The sequence below is a fragment of the Myotis yumanensis genome, unplaced genomic scaffold, assembly GCF_028538775.1.
Source record: "Myotis yumanensis isolate MYYU_CA2020_CCGP unplaced genomic scaffold, mMyoYum1.0.hap1 SCAF_10, whole genome shotgun sequence".
Taxonomy (NCBI): Eukaryota; Metazoa; Chordata; class Mammalia; order Chiroptera; family Vespertilionidae; genus Myotis; species Myotis yumanensis.
This window is the reverse complement of record NW_027223761.1, coordinates 20,284,640-20,310,237: the sequence shown is the minus strand read 5'-3', so window position 1 is coordinate 20,310,237 and position 25,598 is coordinate 20,284,640. Positions and strand designations below refer to the sequence as shown.

At 43.8% G+C, this 25,598-nt stretch overlaps 2 protein-coding genes and 5 non-coding genes across 7 annotated transcripts in view; 4 read left to right on the top strand and 3 right to left on the bottom strand.

Annotated features, from left to right (window-relative positions):
- Positions 1-8,747, top strand: part of OSBP (oxysterol binding protein) — a 33,888-nt gene extending 25,141 nt beyond the window's left edge. The window contains exons 10-14 of the mRNA XM_070428076.1: positions 1,406-1,509; positions 4,305-4,400; positions 5,201-5,382; positions 6,142-6,362; positions 6,457-8,747. Coding sequence (XP_070284177.1) covers positions 1,406-1,509; positions 4,305-4,400; positions 5,201-5,382; positions 6,142-6,362; positions 6,457-6,599 — 746 coding nt within the window. The 3' untranslated portion in view covers positions 6,600-8,747. The remainder of the gene's footprint in view (positions 1-1,405; positions 1,510-4,304; positions 4,401-5,200; positions 5,383-6,141; positions 6,363-6,456) is intronic.
- A 3,535-nt stretch (positions 8,748-12,282) lies between these two features.
- Positions 12,283-12,355, top strand: TRNAF-GAA (transfer RNA phenylalanine (anticodon GAA)). The gene has a single exon. It is a non-coding gene; the product is annotated as a tRNA-Phe (tRNA).
- A 1,683-nt stretch (positions 12,356-14,038) lies between these two features.
- Positions 14,039-14,111, top strand: TRNAF-GAA (transfer RNA phenylalanine (anticodon GAA)). Its single transcript has one exon. It is a non-coding gene; the product is annotated as a tRNA-Phe (tRNA).
- Positions 14,112-14,490: 379 nt separating this feature from the next.
- TRNAK-UUU (transfer RNA lysine (anticodon UUU)) lies at positions 14,491-14,563 on the bottom strand. The gene has a single exon. It is a non-coding gene; the product is annotated as a tRNA-Lys (tRNA).
- Positions 14,564-18,094: 3,531 nt separating this feature from the next.
- On the bottom strand, positions 18,095-18,181 carry TRNAR-UCU (transfer RNA arginine (anticodon UCU)). Its single transcript is given in 2 exon segments — positions 18,095-18,130; positions 18,145-18,181. It is a non-coding gene; the product is annotated as a tRNA-Arg (tRNA).
- Positions 18,182-18,468: 287 nt separating this feature from the next.
- On the top strand, positions 18,469-18,541 carry TRNAV-UAC (transfer RNA valine (anticodon UAC)). Its single transcript has one exon. It is a non-coding gene; the product is annotated as a tRNA-Val (tRNA).
- Positions 18,542-24,205: 5,664 nt separating this feature from the next.
- Positions 24,206-25,141, bottom strand: LOC139017983 (olfactory receptor 4D11). Its single transcript, XM_070426606.1, has one exon. The coding sequence runs from the start codon at positions 25,139-25,141 to the stop codon at positions 24,206-24,208; it is 936 nt and encodes a 311-aa protein (XP_070282707.1).
- Positions 25,142-25,598: the final 457 nt, after the last annotated feature.

The following is a 25,598-nucleotide window of genomic DNA, read 5'->3' as shown; positions in this document are numbered from 1 at the left end:
ACGTTATACTCATTATTACAGTTTTATTACAAAGGGTACAGATCAGGACCAGCCAAATGAAGACACACATAGGGTGAGGTCTGGGAGGGTCCTGAACATAGAGACTATGCTCTCTCCCCATGGAATCAGGGAGCATGACCCTCTTGGCACGTTGATGTGTTTACCCACCAGGACGTTTCTCCAAGTTTCACTGTCCAGAGGTTTCATTTATATAGGCGTGGTTGACTGAATCATAGGCCTGGTGATTGAACTCAATGTCCAGGCCCCCTTCCCTCCAAGAGGGAAGGGAATATCATTCCCAGGAGGTTGGGAGATCCAGCCTTTATCAGGTAACTCTCTGAGTCATGGTTAGTCTTTCTGGCCTGCCCTCATCCTGAATCATCTTGTTAGCATAGCTATCTAGGGCCCTACCGTGATGACTCTTTGACATAAACTTTCAGGATCCCTATGAATAACAAAATATTACCATCACTTGGGAAATTCCAAGGTTGTAGAGGTTTCTTCCCAGGAACCATGGACAAAAAGCAGACAAATTCTTTATTACACAACACAGGGTCACAAATCTAATGAGTAGTGGAGCCAGCACTTCATCCAGCTCTGATTCCAAAGCCACAGCTCTATCCGCTACTCCTTTTTTATTTTTAAGGCCCTTAGATAAGGGATTTGCTGAAAGTCACACAGCTAGTTACCAAAAAATAGGGCCTGGCCCCAGTACTACCTACCAATGTATGCTACTTTCCGCAATGCAATTTTATTTTTACATGTTAGTTCAGATTTGACCTATTCCTAGAAATTTTGCAGCTAGGATGGCGGTCAGAGGTGAAGAAAAGATTGGGGGTTTTGCTTTCATTTTTATTTCTACGCTTGTGCACTCTTGCTTCCTCGCTAAGCTGTATCAGTTGTCAGTATTTGTCATCAGTTATGTTTTATTCACAAATTTTAAAATCAAGTGAAAAAATTCAGTCAGTGCTTCCATCATTTAAGAAGATTATTTAAAAAAAAGATGATTAATTCTGCCCTAGCCTGTTTTGTTCAGTGGTTAGAGCGTTGGCCTGCAGACTGAAGAGTTGCAGGTTTAATTCTGGTCAAGGGCACATATCTCGGTTGCAGATTCGATCCCTGGCCCTCGGATGGGACAAGTTCAGGAGGAAACCAATTGATATGTCTCACTCACATCAATTCTTTTCTCTCTGTCTCTCATCCTCCCTTCCACTCTCTCTAAAAATCAGTGGAAAAAATAGGTGAGGATTAACAACAGCAAAAATTATAAATTACTTTTTAACTTATTGTTTTCCTTTTAAAAGTAAGAAATATTGAAAGAAAAAAATCCATTGCTTTTCTAGCTAACATGGTGCTATTTTTTTCTAAGATTGGGCTTAATTCGTATATCTCTCTCTGTTTCCAGGTACCATCCACTGTATTTTCAAGGAAACTGGCCACCACTACACTTGGAAGAAAGTTACCACAACGGTGCACAACATTATCGTGGGCAAGTTGTGGATAGATCAGGTGAGCGAGCATGCCCAACATGTTCCTGAAGCCCAGACTGTTGTTACTGGCTTATCAGTTTCTCCTGAGGAATTTCTCTTAGGCAGTAGCCCCATCCTAACCTCCCCCAGTTTCTATACCACAAATTATTATTATAAATTAGAGGCCCAGTGCACAAAAATTTGTGCACTCGGGGGGTGGTCCCTCAGCCCGGCCTGCGCCCATTCACAGTCCAGGACCCCTTGGGGGATGTCCACCAAACGACTTAGGCCCACTCCCTGGGGGATTAGGCCTAAGCTTGCAGTCAGACATCCTTCTGGCAGCCAGGGAGCCCTTGGGGGGATGTCCGACTAAAGGCTTAGGCCCCCAAGGGATCAGGTCTAAACCGTTAGTTGGACATTCTTAGTGCTGCCACAGAGGTGGGAGAGGCTCCTGCCACCACCACTGCGCTGGCCAGCCATGAGCCAGCTTCTGGCTGAGTGGCACTCCCCATATGGAAGTGCACTGACCACCAGGAGGCAGCTCCTGCATTGAGCATCTGCCCCCTGGTGGCCACTGTGCATCATAGCAACCGGTCGTTCTGCCGTTCAGTCAATGTACATATTAGCCTTTTATTATTATTATATAGGATGTCCCTATTTCCCCCCTTTTGCCCCCTCTACCCAGCTCTTTCCCCCCACTTCTCTCTGGCCATCACCATACTGTTGTCTGTGTCCATGGGCTGTGCATATATTTTCTTTGGCTAATCCCTTCTTTAAATTCACTTCTTTAAATTTTTATTTTCAGATAAGTGCTTATAACTGCACTATTATATATTTTCTATTATATCATTTAGAATTAAGATATTTTTTAATTGAACCCTTGTAAATTTTAGCACAATTTAATAAATTATGCTAGAAGCAATTAGGAGATTTTTCATGTAATGCAGATACATTTCAATTAATATTTTATTAATTTTTAATTTTTTAATATTTTAATTTGAAATAATCTCATACATGTAAAAAAAAACTATAAAATACTACAGCATATTATATGAATCCTTCACCCAATTTCTTAGGTGTTAATAATTTAAACATAACCATTATACAACTAAAAAATTTGGAATATATTTTTCTTATAATCTCTTTAATGTTACTTAATCCATTTACTTTGTTTTTGTTAATCTTCACCCAAGGATATTTTTCCATTGAATTTTAGAGAGAGTGAAGGGAAAGGGAGAGACTCATTGATTGGTTGCCTCCTGCACATGCTTTGATAGGGACTAGAGATCAAGCCAACAACTGAGGTACATGCCCTTGACTGGAATCGAACCTGGGACCCTTCAGTCCACGGGCTAATGCTTTATCCACTGAGCAAAACAGGCTGCAGCTTAATTCATTTACTTTTAATGTATATGTGTCTTTATATTTAAAGTGGGTTTTGTTTTTGATTCACCCTCATAATCTGTCTTTTAATTGGTGCATTTATGCCACTGACTTTCAGAGTGCTTACTGATAGAGTTACTACCATGTCAGGCAGCTTCTGGGGCTTCTGGGGCGGCAAGGTGGGGGCAGGCCTGCTCTGGATGGCGGCTCGCGCTGTCCTGCCCTGCCTGCAGTATGCAAATTAGCCACCATCATTGTTGGTGGTTAATTTGCATATCACACTGATTAGCCAATGGGCGGGGTAGCGAAGGTACGGTCAATTACCATGTTTGTCTATTATTAGATAGGATGACCAACTTGTAATGTTCAGTGACTACTAAAACTATTGGGCACTGTGAAGGATACAAGAAAATAATAAAACACAACTCTCACTCTTCATTCTTTCATTATTCATTAGACGTTTACTACCAGGCAGAGTATCAGGTCCTAAGGATACAAAGTCAAATGAAACGTTGTCCTTCGAAGAGTTATTGTATCATTGCATATGTGACTAATTTGTTCAAGTGGAAAGTCTGACAAAATAATTCACCTATAAACAGATTTTGTCTGGAAAAAAAATATTTTTTTAAAAAAAAGAATTCTAAAGAATTCACCTATAAACAGATTTTGTCTGAAAAAAAAATTTTTTTTAAATACTCTATGGGAAGAGGTGTACTAATGTATGCTTAATTGTCGGTATGTGCTTAAGACAATGATTTTGCAGTAAATTCAGAAAAGGGGGAACGTTTTCTTAACTGTCAGGAAAAGCTTCATGGCAGATGTGGGGAATAAAGTGTAGAAAGGCTTGCAACACGTAACTTTGAAATTGTAAGTCTAATACTTTTTTTTTTTTATCTTCACCCAAGGATATATTTTTATTGATTTTGAGAGAGAGAGAGAAACATTGATGTGAGAGAGAAGCATTAATCAGTTGCCTCCCGTACACTCCCCAACCAGGGATTGAACTCAAAACCTAAGCATGTGCCCCAGCCAGGAACCTGCAACCTTTTAGTGTATGGATCGACCCTCCAAACAACTGAGCCACCCGGCCAGGACTAGAATACTTTGATTTAAGCACAGAGTTCCCGAAGGGTTCCAGTGAGGATTGGTTTGGAAAAACAAATTATGACGTGAATATCAGTATATGTACTGAAGGTCAAATCATGGCACCTAACATGTGACACACAATTCAAAGAAAACCAAAGCAAAGGTCATTCGGTCTTTATCCCAGGCTGGGACACCAAGGTTACAAAGGGATTCCATAGCATCTCAAGGTTGGCTGAGACCTGAGTCTAAAGCAAGGGAGTGCTGGAATGTAAGATAGTAAAGTAAGAATTATGAGGCATGGAGTTGGCATATATTCAAATCATTCAGTATTAATAAAACTAATCCTTGATTCTTTTCATTTTATAGTCTGGTGAAATTGATATTATAAATCACAAGACAGGAGACAAGTGCAATCTTAAATTTGTTCCTTATAGCTACTTTTCTCGGGATGTAGCAAGAAAGGTAAGAGATGTTGGAATTTAAATTTTTTCATTTAGTGTGTATCCCTTAGAAAGCCTACTCCTTTGGGGCTGGGATAGACGGTTGGATGAATGGATGGGGAGGGAAGGAGGGTGGGAGGGAGAAAGACAGAGAGAGTGTGTGTGTGTCTAAATATATATATCTCCAAAACACACATATATACATATATATAGATAGATATGTCTATATCTATCTATCTGTCTATCTATCTATCTATCTATGATTAAATGAAGAAAGAAGATGTAAAGGAGAAAGTTAGCAAGAAAGGAGACAACATTGCATTGCTAAACCAAATCCTTCTCTTTTCTGGGAAAGACTACAAGTAAAAAAAGTAAAACTCAAGAGCAATGAGAGACAATGTGGGAAACTAGAGGAAGGACTAATGAAAGGATTACAGGAAGAAGGCACAGGCACTTTGTGGGAATGAGTCTGAGCGAGAGGTGTGTTTATTCCTCAGTAGAAGAAGGGAGAGTGAAAAATAGTTAGGGATTTAAATTTGTTTGTGGCTCTCTGTGTATTCTGGAGAGAAGAAAATACCATAATTCTGAGTACCAGTCAGGCCCTTTTCCTACATAGTATTATTGTAACAAAAATTCGTCTAACTCATGCCTTGCTTATTTTAAGCAGCTTAAAAAAATTTAACAAAATAATTTGGATGAGTCCATGGTATTTGCCCTAATAGGTTTTAACCAGTATTTACCCTAGGACTTTGGTATCCAGAAGAGCAGGTAAGCTGGATGACTATGGTCTGTACTCCAAAGCCCTGCTCTCCATCCTTGCAGGTGACAGGGGAAGTGACAGATCCATCAGGGAAGGTTCACTTTATCCTGCTGGGGACGTGGGATGAGAAAATGGATTGTTTCAAAGTCCAGCCTGTCGCTGGGGAGAATGGGGGTGACGCTCGACAGAGAAGCTGTGAAGCAGAGGAGAGCAGGGTCATGCTGTGGAAAAGGAACCCCTTGCCGTGAGTATCAGTCTGCCCAGGTACCTCTGCAACCTCAACCTTGGGGTGATATTGATGACATATCTGTGTTGCTTCCCACTTCATTATGTGAGGGGCTGAGCGAAAGAACCAGAACCTTTGGAGAAATCACCAGAAGGTTGGCACTGGGTAACTGGAATTGTAGCATGCCTTCCCCCAAGGAAGTTCAAACTAACCAAACCAAATCTGCCAAACCATATTTGGTGCTTTCTATAGGTCCTTTGGAATGTGGTTCAGAAGGCCATTATTCTATAATTTAGAGCAAAACTCTTCAGAAATGGCTGGAGGAGAGAGTGCCTACTACCTGTTTACAATTTAGCCTAAAGGCCCAGCACCAATGGAAACTTCCTGAGATAATGTTCAGGACTTCGGAAATAAATTACAATGAAAGCCGTTTGCCTGTCAGGTTTAATATGTTCAGTCCATAGTAAGAGCCAAGATTATCCCAGAAAGAGGGTAAAAAGAAATCAGAAGAAATAGGAATTTTCATTTAGTAGAATGTTTCCTTGTTCCTGATGAATTTCTCTCTACTTTCAGCCGAGCACAACACAAGCCCAGAAAACTGGAATTGCGTGGTGCTGGGGGAAGCCAAGGGATGGTTCAGTTTGGGTGTCTCAATTCGGGGAGGGGGCCATGGTGCTCAAGTCTGCCCCTTGCAGAACAGCCCGGTGCTGTTGTCTTCATCCAGCTGGGGCCTGGGCTCCAGCCTGACCCCTTTCCTTTCTCCTCCTTTACTTTTAGGAAGAATGCAGAATACATGTACTACTTCTCAGAGCTTGCTCTGACTCTCAATGCCTGGGAACCTGGCACCGCCCCCACAGACAGCCGATTGCGGCCCGACCAGAAGCTGATGGAAGATGGGCGCTGGGATGAAGCCAATGCTGAGAAGCAGCGCCTGGAAGAAAAGCAGAGACTCTCCAGAAAGAAGAGAGAAGCAGAAGCTGTGAAAGCCACGGAGGATGGTAGCAAGCCTGCCCTCTTCTCCGGTTCTTGATTTGGGGAGGCTACCAGTGTATTTGCGACTCTAATTGTGTTTTTCTTCACTCCCCTGTTTAGGCACACCCTACGATCCCTACAAGGCACTGTGGTTTAAGCGGGAGATGGACCCCATTACCAAGGAGTTAACCCATACTTACAGGGGAGGATACTGGGAGTGTAAAGAAAAGCAGGAGTGGACCGCCTGCCCGGACATCTTCTGAACTGACAGTAACGAAAAGGAGGAGCAGTCAAAGGCCAAGAGGACAGGATGTGCGGGAAAGCTGGCTGCTGGGACCCTCTTACCCAGGGCTTTCCTCGAGTTTGTCTGTCTTAACCAATCATTTTTTTCCAAATCAATCACCAGAAGCAGACACCAGTGGTGGTGATTGGCTGGTTGCCTTAGCTGATTGAAACTGAAATCAACATACTAGATACCCATGTTCGTAAGGGAGAGGCTTAGTGGCTGAAAGGTAGTGTTATTCCACATCTGCAAAGTCAGGTATTCTTGGCTCTTCCTTCTCCCTCTGCCCCTGTGGAAGGTGACGTCATCCAGCCTCCCCTGTCGTGTCCTGCTCAGCCAAGATCTACACTCGATTATGACGCAGGGGCATTTTGGTGCTGCTCAGAGCAAGAGCTGGTTTAAGAAGTTCCTTTGAAAAGAAACACATAAGACTCACCAGCAGAGGCATATGGCTGCGGAGGAGCTTAGGCATGACGATATGAAACGTTCACCAGGGAGCCCCTCTCATGGGTGTCCGTGCGCAGATAACTGCATCTTGGAACACTCGCCAGGGGGATTGTTCTGTAAGGTTGGAACATTCAGTTACATTCTTGGAAGTTTCTATCTTCACTCACGTAAAACACCCTCTGCTGTTCTCCATCTTCTTTGTCAGCAACCGGAGGTCACTTCGGTGGTTGTCGGAGGGTTGCAGTGTCCTCACGAGGGGTTTTATGGACTTGCTCAGGCGGAGAACTTCTGAGAACACAGGCAGCTGGAAGAAGACTGCCGCCACCTTTGCTTTCCCACTTCCTCCTCACCCCCATCCTTCATTGCCTTGCTCACTTCTCTTCTCTCTCGGCACAGCACCAGTTTGGGTCTGTGCTCCAGAGTGGAGCAAAACATTACCTATCCCGTTCTGCTCTGCAGAACTTGAGAGAAGCAGTTCATCTGGAATAAAAGTTGTCACCATCTCTCAAACCCCACGGACTGGAGCCACCTATGGAATAATGTGTTAAATAACTGTATATTATATATATGTAGAGAAAAATCTAATTTTTTTGTTTGATTTTCCTTATTCCCATTAAGAATCTTGTTTTTTGATATCTCTGGTCTCCCTGGGACTGTCGGTTGGACATGGGGATGTGGGTCAGACCCTCCTGCTTTCCATCCTGTAAGGGCAGACAGGCAGAACCTGAGCAGGGCTGTGTCTGGCAGCTACTGAATAGGGACATTACCCCTGGCTTGTGTCATGGGGTGCCCACTGCTGTCTGAAGTCTGTTCTAATTACCTAACTCTTGAAAATGAAATCCTAATTTCTTTCCTGCCTTTTTCCGTCTTTTGTCAGGAAGAGTATGGGTCGAAAGTCAGGAGGGTAATTTCCCACTTAATTCTGCTTCTGTCCAAATCACAGCACCCACAGCTGACTCCCAAAAGAACTTCCTTCAGAGGACATGGGGCTGGAAGCAGCATCACACGGGGTGGGTAAGAGAACCCCTGTTGGGCCCTGGCTTCCTCCATTTTTGTTCTGTTTTTGTTTGAGTTGTCTTGTTCAGAAATCTCACCCCGTGCAACCCACCCTTGGTTGAGGATCACAAATTGAGGTGCCTTCCTTGTATGCCTTTTGTTTGTGTTTTTTATTTCTGTTCCTTAACTGCTGAGCCTCAGCCAGTGTGGGTCCCAGGGGCCACTGTCATTCCAGAGGAAGCCAGCCCTCCGGGAAGCTGGATTTATACCATTTATACCATTTATAGGGTCCTTTCCCACCGCCCTTCCTCTCTTCCCAGCTGTGATGAACTTGAGAGGGGCCACTTCTGGGGATTTTCCTACGAAGACGCCAATGCCCAACATATACAAGGGGCTGTTCTGGCCTTCTTTCAGGGAGGCCCATAAAAGCAAAGACGTGATGAATCAGGCTTTAGACAGCGGGAATCCCCGACTAAATGAACTTCTCTCTTCCTGCCCCCCTTCTCCCTCCACCACACTTCCAGCCTGGTCCCCAGTCAGATTCCTGCCAATGGAAGAAGCTTCCAGTCAGTCCTTCAGGTGAAATAAAGTCACATGAAAACAAAACAAAACTATATATTTTTGGTTGTTTTGCCTTTTTTTTTTCCCAAGAAAACTACTAAATTAAATAATTTTTAAAAAGTCATATTGTTTGTCTGATTCACTTCTATTAGGTAGGAAATGGTGGTGAGAGCAGGCCCAAGGGTGATCTGTTCTCCGGGATCTGGGATGATGATCTTCACAAACGGAAAGAAAAACGGCTCAGATCTCCAGGTGTTTCAGCTGCTGAACAGCACTCTGGAGCCCCCCCACCCCACCCCCACTTCAGAGTAATGTCATCCTCGGTGTCCCACCTTGGTTATTGATTCCGGGCCTGTTTCACCTCAAACATAAAAACTTAATTTCTCTTCCTATTTAGGTTCTTAAATTCTGAGCTGTTTCATACAGGAATTCAAATCTATATTTTGAAATGTAAGCAATTTATTGATTTAAAGACCTTACGGAGAAGTAACAGTGAAAATGCTCGTTTAGGTTTTCTCTGTAGAGTTCAGGGAGGGGAGGAGTGGGGCAGAGTAACCAAAGGGGCCTGGAGAGGCCTAGGGAGCAAGCACAGTTCCCGCCCTGTGGGTTGTGGAGGCCTGCACACCTACTGAGCATCTCGCGCGCGCGGCACTGAGATAGGAACTCTGCATTGGTTTACACTTTAACAATCTAAAGAGGTTAATATTACAGTCACCATGTTGAATATGAGGAAAGGCACTGAAACGGCTAACCTACAAATTCACTCAAGGTCACATAGCTGATTGGTTAGTCACATTGTTGGAATTCAAAGCCAGTTTGTTTAACCCCAGAGTTTGTGACCCCTCCAACCTTGTGTTCTGGGAGAAACTGGGTTGGAAAGCAGCTGATAGTTGTTTCCTCCTGGATTAGATCACATCACACAGAAATTCGCATTTCTGTTTCCACCGACTTATTAATGTGGATAGTGCCATCTTGGGGTGGGGGAGGGGGAAGGAGTCCACCTGTAGGAAGGAGCATTCTTGAAGTTCGGCCTCAGGCTCCTTAAGGTGTCATGGCTCTCGTTGTCAGGGATGTTTTTCTAGCCTGGTTCTGGAGAGGCCATTTATCTGTTTAAGTCATTTGTCTGATTCCCAATGCTGTTAAGTTTCAGCAGTGTTTTTTTGGGGGGGGCAGGGCGGGAGGGGGAGCTCAAAACCATCCCAGTAGACCCTCTACATTTGTTAGAGCTGCATCCTGCAATCTTGAATACCACTGTGGTATATACTAGTAATTTCCTCCACTAGCAGCAGTCAAATGTACCTGAAACATTTTAATACTCCCTTCTTTAATCCTTTAACGGGCTACTGTGAAATGATGGGTTGGGATATGGATCCTAAGGGGTCCAACCACACTCAAAATTTATGACTCAGCAAAATGACAAATTGCTATTCTTGTGAGGGACCTCTGAAGTCCCACAAAAATATTAATCCCATATATTTCAAGGGTCTGCTTGACTTACAGCAAGATGAGTGAAAACCAACGTATAGTCCTACAAGGTGGCATAAAAAAATCTTTGGAATTTATTCACTATAAAGGTATACCTTGTGAAACACTAAGATTGTCATAAAAATTTAGAGCTCGCTTCTAAAAGTTTATAAAGTTTTTGCCCAGTAGTCTGCCCTGCCCTGTGGGAAGCATTCCAAGCCTTTTATGGTTTTCTCTTCCAAAACTCACAATATAATCTGGTTGTATTTTCCTCAGACTTTCCCCTCTACTCATTTCAAGTAGAGTGCCCCTCTTTTAGTTCACAGCAATCTCTCAGGGGAAGGAGCTAGGGTGGCCAGACGAGGCATCCTTAAAGGCAAGAACTAAAGAGCTCAGAATATATAGCCTTGCCAAGGTCACATCTCCTGCGTTTGACCAGCTGATTTTATTTTTAAATATGTTTTGTATTGATTTCAGGGAAGAAGGGAGAGATAAACATCAATGATCAATCATTGATCAGCTGCCTCCTGCATGCCCCCTAATGGGGATCAAGCTGGAAACCTGTGCCCTGACTAGAATCAAACCATGACCTCCTAGTTTAGTGGTTCTCAACCTTCTGGCCCTTTAAATACAGTTCCTCATGTTGTGACTCAACCATAAAATTATTTTCGTTGCTACTTCATAACTGTAATGTTACTACTGTTATGAATCGTAATGTAAATATTTGATATGCAGAATGGTCTTAGGTGACCCCTGTGAAAGGGTCTTTTGACCGCCAAAGTGGTCGCGACCCACAGGTTGAGAACCGCTGTCCTAGTTCCTAGGTCCACGCTGAGCCACACCTGCAGGCGACCAGGTGATTTTAGACGTTAGTAAAGCCCTGAGACATGGCTAGGAATGTCCTCATTAATTGAACATTTACTCCAGCCTGTTATGTAACATATATTAGGGGTACAAATGGCAAGAAGGAGCTCAGGTAAACAAAGAATTACAATCCGGTTCGATAAGATGGATTCATTTTTGGACATACTGAGCTGGAGGTACCTGTGGAGAGGTTTCGCAAGCGATTAAGACATGGGTCTATGTGTAACCACTACATTTTTGTATGAGAACTGAGGAATGGGGTGCTGAGCGAGGCTGCACATTAAAATCACCTGGTCAGCTTAGAAATATATAGTCCTGAGCCCCATCAACAGAGCTTCTGATTCAGTGAGGGCCAAGGCTAGTTCAATTATATATACAGGGCGGGGCAGAAGTACGTTTATGATTGTGAGTGCGTAAAACAGTTTATTCTGATATTATTATTTATTAATTATTGTATTATTTTCCATATGAACCACTGTTAACCCACTTTTTCCCCACCTGGTTATACAAACACAAATGATGCAAAATTATGAAATGGGAGGAGGTGGAATACAACAAGCATATTAGGGGATATTATGAAACCACAGCTTGCTTCCAGAAGTTTGAGAGCAGTCTGAGCCAATTCCACTCTTTAACAATGTCTATATATTAAAAAAATTTTAAATGCCAATGTGGACTTACAAAAATTGAGGTATATTTTAAATATTTAGGTTTAGCAAATCAATGCTTTTAACATAAAGATATAATGACTATGTATACCTCACCTGGAGGTACCATTGTAAGTCCACATTTGAAATCTTTACAAATTGCCTTACTGTCCTCTTCCATACATTTCCTGAGTCCAATTTGACAATTACGTGAAAAATTCAAAATGTTCCTATCTTTTGACCTTGGGAAATCTGCCCTCTCAGAAGAATAACAAATAAATACAAAATGATAATTATTGAAATATTGTTTTTAATAATGAAAACTAGGAGGGGAGGGAGTAAAAATGTCCATCATTAGGAATTTGTTTAAGTGGATTGTGTTATATCCATACAATTCAATACTGTGTATGGGTTAAAAAGAATAAAATAGTCTACACAACTGACATGAAAAGAAGTCCATGATTTATTTTTTAAACGAGGAAAGCAGATTGCAAAACAGTTAAAACAACTGCGAAAAGTAAAAGTAGTTATTACTTCTAGCTTATAACAGAGTCCTGTCTCCTCACCTCTGTGATATTTATTGAATGCCTAACTCCAGTCGGACCTCTGTACTGTACTGACCTAGTCTGGTACAATGAAACAAATGTTCATTACACATATGCGGAACAGCCCCGCCCAGGCGTCGCCGAAATAGCTCAGTTGGGAGAGCGTTAGACTGAAGATCTAAAGGTCCCTGGTTCGATCCCGGGTTTCGGCAGTGCTTTTAGACCCCACCACCAAGGGTTTTCCAGATAGTACTCTCCTTTTTATGACAAAGTCCCAGGTCGCCACCCTGTGGACAGTCCCACTCGCGCGTGCGTGGGTTGACATGGAGGGAATGGATTGTTTGGTCTGTTTTTTCCCTTTGGGACAGATTTTAGTGGAGATCGGGTGAGGGTGGGGATCGGAAGCCCCATCTAGTTTGGCGAACATTTTTTTTTTTTTTTTAGTATAAGCATTCACAAATATTGCGATTACAAAGTACATACATATTCGTTGTTTCTCTGAAACTCAAATGTAACTACTTTTATTTACTAAGTCGCAAACCACTACTGCACATCGTATCTTCGCACCGCTTTGAACTGGGTGCGCACCTCTTACCCCACCCCCACCTCCATCCTGGGGCAAAGATACTCAAACTCTAGTCTGGGCTAACTGGATTTCTCAGGGGGGGGGGGGGGGGGGGGGGGGGGACCGGTATTTCCTATTCTCACCTGTCCCCAGGCTTCCAGAGTTGCCCACACTAGCTTGGGATGGTGACAGAAAAGAGGGAAATTTGGAGGCTTTGGACAGGATTCTAATTTTTAAAAAACATTAAGATGATGAGCCCCTGCATTCAAGGCAAAGGTGATGGAACACACGCTTACGGAATGCTTTCTCCGCCTCCTTGGCAGGCGGGCCGTGGGCGAGAGGAGTGAGGTCCAGCTCTTACCTCCTACAAAACCCGGTTTGGTGAAAAAGGCAAAATTGGGAAGTATTGCTTTGGACCCATTAAATGCCCTCCACTTGCTGTCATCTTTGCCAAGATGCTAGCTGATGAGGGGTTTCATCCCTCAAATCACTGGGTTTTTGGGTGGAAGAAAGCATTTTGGTAATGATGCCAGAGGGGCGAGTCCCTAGTGGGCGCCTCCAGCAGAGCCAAGATGGTTTTTGGCTTGGCAAGAAAGAATTAAAACCCAAGCCAGCATAGTGTTTCAAGCGGAAGCAAGTTTATGGAGCAGAGAGGATAAACAAGGAAAGCCACCCCACACACGGAGTTTCCTCACTAGAAGGAAGAGAGACCCCAATCATCTCTAGAGGCTGAGCTTATACCTGTTTGTAGTTTCTATGGAAAATTGCTGTTATGGGGAAATAGAGAGTGGGGGGAAAGACGTTGGATTAACTTGCACCATTACAAGGCATATTTTGTGGTCTGTTTTCTCATTCGCAGCTTTCAAAACCTCAGAGCTAAATTTGGAGGGTGAACTTAGAAATTGAAAGGCTGATGATGGATTTAAAAAAAAAAAAATCCTGAACAGCTTTTTCTTCCTCGCGGGAGCCGGCCCAGGCCTTTCTTCCCTCTCAGACCTACATCTCCTAAACTCCAAGGGACCCCAGGAGATTTGCAACTAGGGGAGCAATGGGCAGCAGCAGCTCCTCCCGGGTAAACCCCCTGAATCTCCCTCCAAGGCCCCCCCCTTTCCTCTGACTCTCCTTGAGCTGATAGCAGCTGCCCTTCCTTGACTCAGTTCTTTCACTTTATTTCTCAGTGAGCCAAAGCAGCCCCGCTTAGGCTCTCTCCTACGGGGTCTTCTATTCTAGGGCTTTCCTTATTTCACTGTCCCCTGCTTTAATAAATGTAACTCTCAAAAAACAAACCAAAAAAAGTGCCCTGAACAGCATAGAAGCTTCCCTCAAGCTCGCCGAAATAGCTCAGTTGGGAGAGCGTTAGACTGAAGATCTAAAGGTCCCTGGTTCGATCCCGGGTTTCGGCAGACGTTTTGCAGACCTATCTTTGGTTAGGACTGGGTTCATGTCTTCCTTTATAGTGTCTTAGCAGGCACATGACAACGAGACTACAGTATTCAGTACTGAGGAAACCAAGAGCTTGAGCCTGTTAAAGAAATCATGAACCAAAGATAGTAAAGGGAAAAAAAAAAAGAAAGAAAAAGAAATCATAAACCTCGTAATGATCTTCACCCAGTCCTTTAATCACTCACTCTAGTTAGACTGCTGGATATTAATTGGTAACGAGTAGCGGGGTTATAGGTGAAAGGTGTTGGGTTTGGTTTCCAGTGCAGTCAACTCGCTGGACTTGAAAGTTTTTCTCATCCAGTGCAAATGTCGAGTTGGGTGTGTGTATAAAAACAAGCCCGCCCGAACAGGGACTTGAACCCTGGACCCTCAGATTAAAAGTCTGATGCTCTACCGACTGAGCTATCCGGGCTCTGATAGAGGACTCTTGCTCACACCAATCTGCAGTAAAATAGGCCAAGTGGCCACATTCTGTTCTTATTGGATTAAAATTCTGAATCTTTTGGCTGATTCACTGAGAAGTGAAAGTACAGAATCAAACTGAGCAGGCGTTAGGCGGAATGGAGTCTTTATTCCTCCTTTCCTCCCACCACAGGCAGACTGCCTGACCTGCCGTCCTCCCGCGCCTTAAAGGGAGCTGAATGCCCCTTCAGGAGGAATTCTCCAGATGGAGGACCTTTGGGCGGGCCTCGGGCAGCAGCGGGATTTCTCATCCCAATCTTGGCCTAATCCCAATCTTTGCAGATTGGGAGCGTCTTGTGGGTGGAGCATCATGAATAATTGATTAGGCTTCCAACAGTTTATTGGACAGACACTCATTGAGTGCATGCCGCGCTCCGGGACCCGAGCAAATTTGCGGAGCTGCAAAGACCGGGTCCCGGGTCCCGAGTCCTAAATGGGGCGGAAGAAACGAAGAACAGAAGCACCCAGTCCAAGCTTTGATGGTAGGAGGCCCGCCCTTGCGGATCCCGGAGGACCCGGCCAACGCCGGAATCGAGGAGCCGCCAAGTCTTCAGGGGCTGGTGATGCCTAAGGGCTGAGCGTGGTGACTGCGCCCCCTGGAGGCTTGGGAAGAGACTCCTGAGCACACGGGGAAGCACGTGCGCTGGGGACTGAACGTTTTCCTGAAGCTGTCGTTGGAGAGGTTTTGATCAGACAAGCTACAGGCTGAAATTTATAGTTTTTAGGGAGTCCTGTTACCCTGGGCCGCTGTGTCCCGGACATAATTAATGAGTCATTTTTTTCATTCGTCCTGCTCCTTTATTATGCCATGCCCATTTCTTCAGGCATTGGGTGAAGACTCGGGAAGGGAATCCTACGGGGTGGAGCCTCACAAGCATTTCAGTCCTCCTGGGCGTTCAGGGACACCACTATGTGAGGGAACCCTGAGGTCTGCATTCTTTCATGCAGAAATGTACCGGCAACTATGAGCAATATTTAAAAGGTGACCTGGCCCTAACCGGTTTGGCTCAGTGGATAGAGCGTCAGACTGCGGTTCGATTCTGGTCAAGGGCATGTACCTTGGTTGCGGGCACATCCCCAGGAAGGGGGTGCGCAGGAGGCAGCTGATCGATGTTTCTAAGTCTCTCTGTAAAAAATCAATAAAATATATATTTCAAAAAAATAAAAAGTGACCCGTACGGAAAGATATCCATGTAAAGCAAAAACAACACAAGGTGCTAAACAATGCGCATGGTATAATATTTATGAAAAAAATTAAAAGATATGTATCTGAATCCTTAAACTATATATATTAATATATTTGGCATATATATGATGTTTGAAAATGGGGGGGCTCTCACCATTTCCTTCAGGTACATCTGTATTATTGGATTTTAAAAAACAAGCATGTATTTCTTGTAATAAATTAAACGAAGAACAAAAAAAGAAGTAATCTGTTAAGTTATTCCACCTTCTGCGATCACATAGGCAGCTCTTCCGACCAAGCAACCCAGATCCCGTGTGTTCTACAGATCCCAGCAGAGAAATGTTAAAAGCTGGTATTTCCTTCCCAGCAGGACATCCCTCCAGGCCTCAAGGTTCTGTCGGAGAGTTGCTGGTATTGAAAAATCACAAATGAATTAGGTACAGTTTCCACAAATAAAGATGTGGGGCCCTAAGAATCAGATGACAAGTCTGAGCTCAAGCAAGAACACTAAATCCAGGCCCCCCTGGAAGACAGCCTCCTGGGCCACAAGGTCAACCTGGGGGCAGTTAGTGAGCCTTTGGCTCAGCTTCTTACAACAGTCCTGCGGTCACAATGGCTGCTGAGTACAGCTCTGAATGCGGAGAGCATGAAGACCTGTTCCCTGTTCTCCTAGGACAGACTGGATTGACAGGTGCCAAACACTGAATACAATATATTAGTAGCCTGCTTAGCATAGAGACAGTTAACTGGAGCTCTTTGTATTTCCTTTAACACACCGCAGTGCCACCCCCTACTTTTTTTATGTCAACCCTCCCCCCCCCCCCCACTTGAAATGCCATTTTCTTCCCACCTTTGTTTTAGAAGTTCCATCCTATCTGTAAAGAGAGGCAGAGATCAGGACTTGCCCCAGAGATCCCTGCTTGATCTCCAGAAGGAGTTAGGTACTGGGGCCTCTGAGCCTATCATTGTTGCTGCACCCATCACAACCGACCTTAAACACCTGTTTAATGGGTCTGTCTTTCCTCTAGAATGTTTCTGCTGTGAGGATAGAAACTCCCTGTATATCCCCAATGCCTGGGTCAGTGGCTGGCACACAGCAAGCTCTCAAAAACCATTGCTGAATGAATGAATGGATAGTTGAATGCAGGCCAAGGGTCAGGGGAGGCTTTTAGTGTAGGACGAGGGGCAGAATTGGTCTTGGTAGAGAGAAGGGGAGAACATTCCTCTCAAGGTGAATGATTCCATCATCAAATGGAATAAATTTGTCCTGAGAAAGTTCTATGCCACTCTACCGTGCCACCTCGCTTTATTTTCGTTATAGCAGCGTTTATTGCCACTTGAAATTCCACTTATTTGCTTGTTTATAAACTGTCTCTCCCCTCTGTTATTCTGTCATGAAAATGCCTCAGGGCAGTAACCTTGTTGGTTAGGACCTGGTCTTTTTTGTTGCTGTTATTTTTTTGTTTAGTTTCGCATTTTTTATTTCTGCATTCCCACAATCCCAGGATTTAGGGCAGTACTTGTCACATAGCAGGATCTTAAGAAAGAACTAATTTCAAAGAGTGAATGTTTTTACTGCACAGTGTGCTTCCCCCACAATGTAGTATAGTTTCACACAGATCATTTTCTGTTTTGCAAACCATGTCTGGCAAAAAGTCACTAACTTTCAGATTGGAATATCCTTGTCACTTAACTGTCTTGGCTACTGTCACCTGGAGAAAAACCTAGGATTGCTCAACAGACACACAAACAGTTAACCATGGTGAAATATTCGGGAGTTTGGAAAAATTTTTCCTGTTTCTGCTTGGTAAAAGCAGAATAGCCTCTAGCAGAGATGGGGTTTGAACCCACAAAAACATAAAACCCACTAAGCCTTGAAGCCAAGGCTATATCCACTAAACCACCTAGGAACCTATCTGGTCTATTCTTATTGATTGATGATCTGAGTAGGACTGAGCTGCTGAAAAGTTGCAGGATAATTTAAAATTTTTATTCCTGATGTAAAAGAACAATAATGTACAGAGAGAAAAATATCTCATTAACTTTATCACATCCTGCTATTTTTTTCATCTTCAGTCGACGGAAATTCTGGAGCCACATGAAAATAATCAAGACTGAGTAGTGGGATTTCTCACACCTTCACCAATGAGGACCTAACAAAAGCACTGGAACCAGTTTCTTTCCTTTTCATGGTGGGCTAGTCGGATTAGAGATTTTACCACTAAATGAGTAGGGTTTTTTTCTGCTTTTTCTCTTTTTACTTCTAGTTTCCCTCCCCCGTATCAAAACAAAAAACGACTCTGGTGGGACTCGAACCCACAACCTTTGAATGCCTCTAACCTGTCTAGAAGTCCAATGCGCTATCCATTGCGCCACAGAGCCAAGCAGCAACACTGTTTCCTGCGATGCTTACATCATGGCAGGAGTGGTGTCTACCGGGGATTGCTCGCTGGCGGGCCAGGGTACGATATTTTTCTCCAAGAAATCGTGTCCTCCGTGTTGCCAAGAAGAAGCGTGGATCGGAGTTGTGTTTGAGAGTCTGAAACTCTTTTGAATATTTCTTTCCCTCAAAGATCGCCTGACATCATATTTCAGCCTCATTCCACAGAGGAAAGAAAAAGGTCTTTGTGTGGAGTTATTCCGCCTTGGCGAACAAGAGCCCCACGTGCGGTTCCATAGTGTAGCGGTTAGCACGTCTGCTTTACACGCAGAAGGTCCTGGGTTCGAGCCCCAGTGGAGCCATTTTGTTACACCTCAGGGTAGGGTTTCCTTCTGTCTGTCTGATCTTCCTTATTTTGCTCCAGGAAGCAGGAGACGGTGCGGTTTCGTCCCGTGTTCCACGCTTAGTCTCGCCACGCCATCTCCGTTTGCCTGCGCGCCTCCGTAGATCGGCGGACAAGGCTGCCCCCGTGTGGCAACTCCCCGGAGGTGCAGGCGCCCTGACCCAACTCGAATCACTGCGCGCCCTGGCGCCGGCGCCATTGCCTGCAGGTGTCAGGGCGGGAGTCCTGGGTCCTCCTGCTCCCTTCTCAACCTTGCAGGTGCCACCATTTACTAGTAGTTGGATATCCCGACGCTACCTCCCTCCTTTGTTGATTAACTCCAAGTCCACTGATACCTAAATTAAAAATACTTTTTGAAAAAAGACATGCTTATGGTAGAGTTCAAACAGCCCTGCATGTTCTACACGATGTCTCTCTGACAAAGGTTTTCTCCTTGACCAAACTCTAGCTTGGCTCCTCCGAGCGCTCCTCTCAACGACACCCATCAACCTCGGCCCAGAGAGACCAGAACAAACAGCAACGCGATCTCCATTTCCAGCAGCCCAAAGCCTCATCCCTAGGAAGACCCTAACTCCGTTTAAAGCGCCTGAGAAAACTGAAGGCTGCTAAGAAACCTACTGTTTGTTCCAGCCAACACTGGAACACAGGACGCCTGTCCCCCAGCCTGGGAGGGAAGGTAGGAGTCGGAGTGGCACAGGGTTAAGAGCCAGAGAGCAAACCCAGGTGGGTGTGCTGGGCCCTCGGCCTGCTCCCTCCTAAACCTTGCTTGGGCTATTTTTTTAAAAGATTTTATTTATTTTCCCTTTATTGATTAAGATATTACAAATGTGTCCTTATTTCCCCCAATGTCCTCTCATCCCCCCAATCCTGCCCTCACCCTCACCCCCTGTTGTCCACATGCATGCATACAAGTCCTTTGGTTGATCTCTCCCCCTCACCCACACCCTCCCCTACCTTCCCTCTGAGTTTTGAGCATCTGATTGAGGCTTCTCTGTCTCTACATCTGTTTTTGTTCATGGGTTTATGTTGTTCATTATAATCTACAAATGAGTGAGAGCATGTGATATTTATCTTTCTCTGACTGACTTATTTCACTTAGCTTGGGCTATTTTTAAATGTTGCTGCTACCACTGAGTTGAGGGATAATCCCCAAAGCCACCTCCCTCCTTTGTGGATGGACTCCAAGCCCACTGCCCTCATACTTTATTTAAATTAAAAAGACTTTCCCCTTTTCCTCATTATCATCTTTAAAGAACATCTGGTGCTGGTCCGTGACAGTTTGGATACAATGTCTATAATACTTTCTGGCCTTCAGCCTCAATATCAGTAGAACTTCACTTGTTTCTCAAAGACACATGGCTTTAAGGAGTGATTTCTCAGGCCCATGAGGTTGGTTCTGATGGTGCTGAAGTCCTTGGGGACCTCCCCCTCCCCTACTTTCTTAGACTTTTAGATTTGATGAATTGCCTGCTTTAGTCACAGAGGCTCTCTGACCTTCAGGATCCAGGATTTGGCTCCTTTTAGTGGCTGTTACACATTCCCTGAATGTTGACGTTGGACGGATCTAGTACAGGGGCAGGAGCAGAGTATGAGGTATGCTGCTGCATATTTAAGGGGACGAGGGCATGGTAACAAGAGAGGACGTCCTAGACCAGTGACTTTCAAACCTTTTTTCACTGAAACACACGCTAATAAATACACTTTATTTACATCAAGACCACTGTACTCATACGTGTGTCTGAAATAAAGGTTTCAAGGAACAATTTTAAAAAGTATATTTGATTAATTAGGGATTTTTCTATTTTACCCTAGATTATTCTACTTCATTAAAAAAAATGCATGTTCAGACTTACTAATGGCATCACACCCCTTAGAGTTTCAGGATCTGCAGCTTGAAAGCACTGACCTGGAGCAGTGCTGCTCAGAGTGTGGTGATGCCCAAGGCACCTACATCAGATTCACTGGGGGTTGGCTGCAACCTGCTGAGAAATGAAACTTCAATAAAAGGCAGCAATGGGAAAATCAAAGCTCTGTGGCGGCTGTCAGAGCAGCTCTCAGGGCCTGGACAGTGTAGATTTATATGTGCAATTTCAGTTTATGTGATGGGTACATTGCCCCATGCAATTATTTTAGTCTGCATCTCTGAGATGCACAGCTCACTTAGAGGTAGCAAAGTGACAGATCTTGATGTTCATCAATTTGATTTCTTTAGAATTATGTTATTGGGTTCATGGGCAGCCAGAAATGTTGGCTGCTAAAATGTTTGATTCAGGAAGCAAGGCAGGAAAAGGCAGTTTGAAAGCCATGTGTGTGCCCAGAATGGGTTGACTTTTCTATGGCTCTTAGCAGCAAAGCTTAAGAAATAACAAAAACTGATTTCTTTTTTAAAATTTGTATTTATTGATTTTTGAGAGAGAGAGAGAGAGAGAGAGAGAGAGAAAGAGAAAAAGACATCAATTTGTTGTTCCACTTACTTATGCATTCATTGGTTGATTCTTGTAGTTTGTGCCCTGACCAGGGATCAAACCTGCAACCTTGGTGTATGGGGATGGCGCTCTAATCAACTGACCAACACTGATTTCAGGGGAGGAATGCAGCCCAGCTTGTGATTTTATGTCCATCCAGATAAATGATACATGTTGTAATCCAATGCAATTGCTTTCCCCTTCCCCTGAATTATTGAATCAGGTTATGTTGTGTGCTTACACGGGTTTGAGGAAGTCTCAGGGACAGTGCTGTGATAGGGATTATGCTTCCGAGGTACAGTGATTCAGACCCCATACATCTTTGGTGCCACCCAATTCTGACATAGCGACAAAAATCTGATTTGAGTGAGTCACAAGAGATAGGAAGGAATGGAAAGGACACAATTCATGAAATGGACTATAAGGGGGTCTGTGTTAGACATTTTTCATAGGCAATTTCAAAAAGAGAAGCCTGCGGACTCTTGAGACCAGAGAGCTACCTGACCTATGCATGATGAAAAGTAAGAATTATTCTTAGATTTTGCATATTAGGGGAAGTAAGTTAATATTGTAAAAAGTTAGAATTGATAGATCAGGAGACAGGGAATGGAGAACAATTAAACCAGTTAGTTTATGAATACTTATGGGTCTAGTCCAGATGCCAGGAGGGACATCAGTTAAGTTTGTCTTCAGCATTCACTATTCTTTGACTAACTCTCCTTGAGCTCTTTTCTATCTCCTAGGTCTGATGTCTTGGTCTGCTCTCTTTTTTCTACTCTCAGAGCCAGGATTTATCTTGGACCCATTAAATTATTTGATATGAATCTTTCCAATGCTCTATCTCATCAGCTTTAGAGCAACTCTCTAAGCTGTATAAATAGCAAGCAAACTTATTGTCAAGTTTTAGTGACAGAAAGCTAGACATTTTAAGATGATAGATGCTTTCAATTTATTATACATTCCCATGCTTTCTATCCCCATCAGTTTTTTAAAAAATATGTTTGATTGATTTTTTTACAGAGAGGAAGGGAGAGGGATAGTTAGAAACATCAATGAGAGAGAAACATCAATCAGCTGCCTCCTGCACACTCCCCACTGGGGATGTGCCCGCAACCAAGGCACATGCTCTTGACCGGAATCGAACGTGGGACCCTTGAGTCTGCAGGCTGACACTCTATCCACTGAGCCAAAAAGGTCAGGGCCCCATCAGTTTTTTAACAATGTATTTTTTATTGGTTTCAGAGAAGAAGGGAGAGGAAGAGAGAGATAGAAACATCAATGATGAGAGAGAATCATTGATTGGCTGCTTCCTAAAGGCCCCCTACTGGGGATCAAGCCCATGACCCAGGCATGTGCCCTTGACCGGAATCAAATCCAGGACCCTTCAGTCCATAGGCCGATGCTCCATCCAATGAACCAAACCAGCCAGGGACCCATCAGGTTTTTTGTTTGTTTGTTTTTAAATAATGAGGACTATAGGCCACGTAGGAGAAGAGTGTAACAGTGCGATAAGGATGATATTAATAATGATGCCTTAACCGGTTTGGCTCAGTGGATAGAGCATCGGCCTGCGGACTCAAGGGTCCCAGGTTCGATTCCAGTCAAGGGCATGTACCTTGGTTTCGGGCACATCCCCAGTGGGGAGTGTGCAGGAGGCAGCTGATCGATGTTTCTCTCTCATCGATGTTTCTAACTCTCTATCCCTCTCTTTTCCTCTCTGTAAAAAAATAATAAAATATATCTAAAAAAAATAATGATACTAGTCTTTAACTGAGCATTTATCATCTGCCAGGCATCATATGTTTCACATGTATCATCTCATTTTAATTTTCACAATAACTCCATGAGATGAATATTATAAGTACCTTTATATAGGTGAACTATGGCCTGTGAAGAGTTACAATACTTTGTTCACAGCTGGTGGATGGCAGAGGTAGGATCTGGACCCAGGTCTGTTTGACTCAGATCCCAGAGCTTTCAGCTAAAATGCTTTCCTTTTCACTTTACTTTTATCATGCTTCTCCAGATGAAAGTGCTAGCCTAGACTGCCTCTTTACAAACACTAGCAGATTGGAAGATAGACTGGTTAGAGGTTTACCTCCCTTAACATGTCCCTTCTCTCTCTGGTGGGAAGAATGTGTAGATCCTCAATAGTAAAGCACATCTGAGGTTGGCCCTGGTAAGGCGGCACCTGGAGAAATCAGGTCTTGCATAGTGAGAATGGATTGCTCTTGGTGTAAATCCCGAGGTTCTGTCTTTGTCTAAGCATTCCATGAGACTGTGAATCTGACATGTCTAGTACTGCATAAGATAAATTCTGTTAGGCCATTATGGGAAATCTCAAGCTTTTTCATTCCTGGTAAGAATGCAGGAGGACAACCATTATGTACCTTTTAGGTCACAAGACCATATGGAGTTTAACTAAATGGAGAAAATTTCTTAATCTGTGATAAGCGACATGTACCCAGGTATGTGTATTTCAGAGGCACTGATCATGAGATCTTTCTAGAACAGGATTTGGCATAGACAGATCTAGTAATGTAATAAATTACATTCACATGGCGGAAGAGCAATAGATTGGGTAGCTGGAGACTTCTCTGTAATTGAATTTATACAAGTTTTTGAGCAAATCACTCTATCTATAGGCTTCTATTTACTTACCTCTTTTAAAAAATATATTTTATTGATTTTTACAGAGAGGAAGGGAGAGGGATAGAGAGCCAGAAACATCAATGAGCAATCAGCTGCCTCCTGCACATCGCTTACTGGGGATGTGCCCACAACCAAGGTACATGCCCTTGACTGGAATCAAACCCAGGACCCTTCAGTCCACAGGCTGATCCTCTATCCACTGAGCCAAACTGGTTTGGGCTATTTACTTACCTCTTGAAAAAGGAGTTGAATTTAATTAATTTCTTCGCTGTTTTATAGTTGTCCGTGAGTGGAAATACATCTATTAGCTTAATCCTATAATACTAGTTATTTCATGCTTACCAGAAGGTTGGGTTATTAATAATCTATTACTTAAACAGGAAAATAAAATGTCATCTAGTAAGTGTAGTTGGTTTATTAACAATATATTTGAGTACGGAAGTATGACTCTGTAGGAAAAATCATGAAAGGAATCCTTGGTGAAGAAGAGGTTGGAGATGCTTATTCTATTCCATCACAGAAAGCATGAGTCTTCTCTTCAGTCTCCTCATGGCTGACTTCATTTCCTGGTTCCTCAGAGTGTAGATCAAGGGGTTCAGCAGAGGGGAGATGACAGTGAAGGTGACAGCAATGGCCTTATCTGTGGGGAGGGCAGTGAAGGGCCGGGCGTAGACATAGATGCAGGGCACAAAATGCAGAGTCACCACAGTGATGTGGGCTGTGCAGGTGGAGATGGCTTTCCTCCTGCCCTCCCCTGCCTGAGACCTCAGCATCATTAGGATGACTGTGTAGGATACCAGGAGGAAGAAGAACCACAGGGTAGTGACTAAGCCATTGTTGGAAATCATCAGAAGCTCAAGTGCAAAGGTGTCTGTGCAGGCGAGGTTGAGGACCTGGGGCACATCGCAGTAGAAAGTGTCAAGCACATTGGGTCCACAGAAGGGGAGCGGGAGCAACAGGGAAATCTGGACGATGGAGTGGACAAAGCCCCCAGCCCAGGAGGCTGCAATGAGGGCAGTGCAACGCCCCCTCCTCATGATGGTCACATAGTGCAGGGGCTTGGAGATGGCTATGTAGCGATCAAAGGCCATCACCGAGAGAGAGAAAATGTCTGCCCCACCGAGGAGGTGGAAGAAAAACATCTGGGTCATGCAGCTTGCATAGGATATGGTCTTTATCTTCGACAGAAGGTCTACTAGGACCTTCGGAGCAGTGATGGAGGAGAAGCAGATGTCAAGGATGGCTAGATTGCGGAGCAGGAAGTACATGGGGGTGTGAAGGCGAGACTCCCAGGTCACGGTGACCATGATGAGGAGGTTTCCCAGCAGAGTTGTCATGTACACAAAACACAGAAAAAGAAATAAGACCAAACTCAGGTCTTGGGACTGAGTAAGTCCCAGAAATATAAATTCTTTCACTCTGGTGCCATTTCCCAAATCCATTGAATCATGTTTCCTCTTCCTCATGTAGCTTGGAAAAAATGAAAAGTGTTATTTCAGAAAGTGTTTACTCTCCCTTAATAGATTCAGGTTTATAGAGGCAGGTATTAGGTCTGAAAACCAGTGAGTTGTTATCACCACATGAATAGCTTAGGTTATTGCCAGTGTGTCCAAAATGACATCTTATTGCACAAGCATGCACTTAATTATTCTTTACTCTGTAAATTATAATATTTTAGAAAATACATAAAAACAATGTTTTAAGTATACAAGTTCTAAGTACCCAAGATAAACAGGTGGATGTGAAATATTCAGAAAAGGACTATTGTGACACAAAGGATATAAAAATGGAGTCAGATTGGTGTGTGGTTAAGGCAAGTGCCTATTTGCTGTGACTGGGGTCTTTCGAATTCCACAGGAGGATTTTTCCCCCCAGACCGGGCACTCCATTTAAATAGTT

What these genes read in the sequence shown, in the direction of transcription:
- LOC139017983 (XM_070426606.1), bottom strand. Translation starts at nt 25,141, where the DNA reads ATGGATTTGGGAAATGGCACCAGAGTGAAAGAATTTATATTTCTGGGA.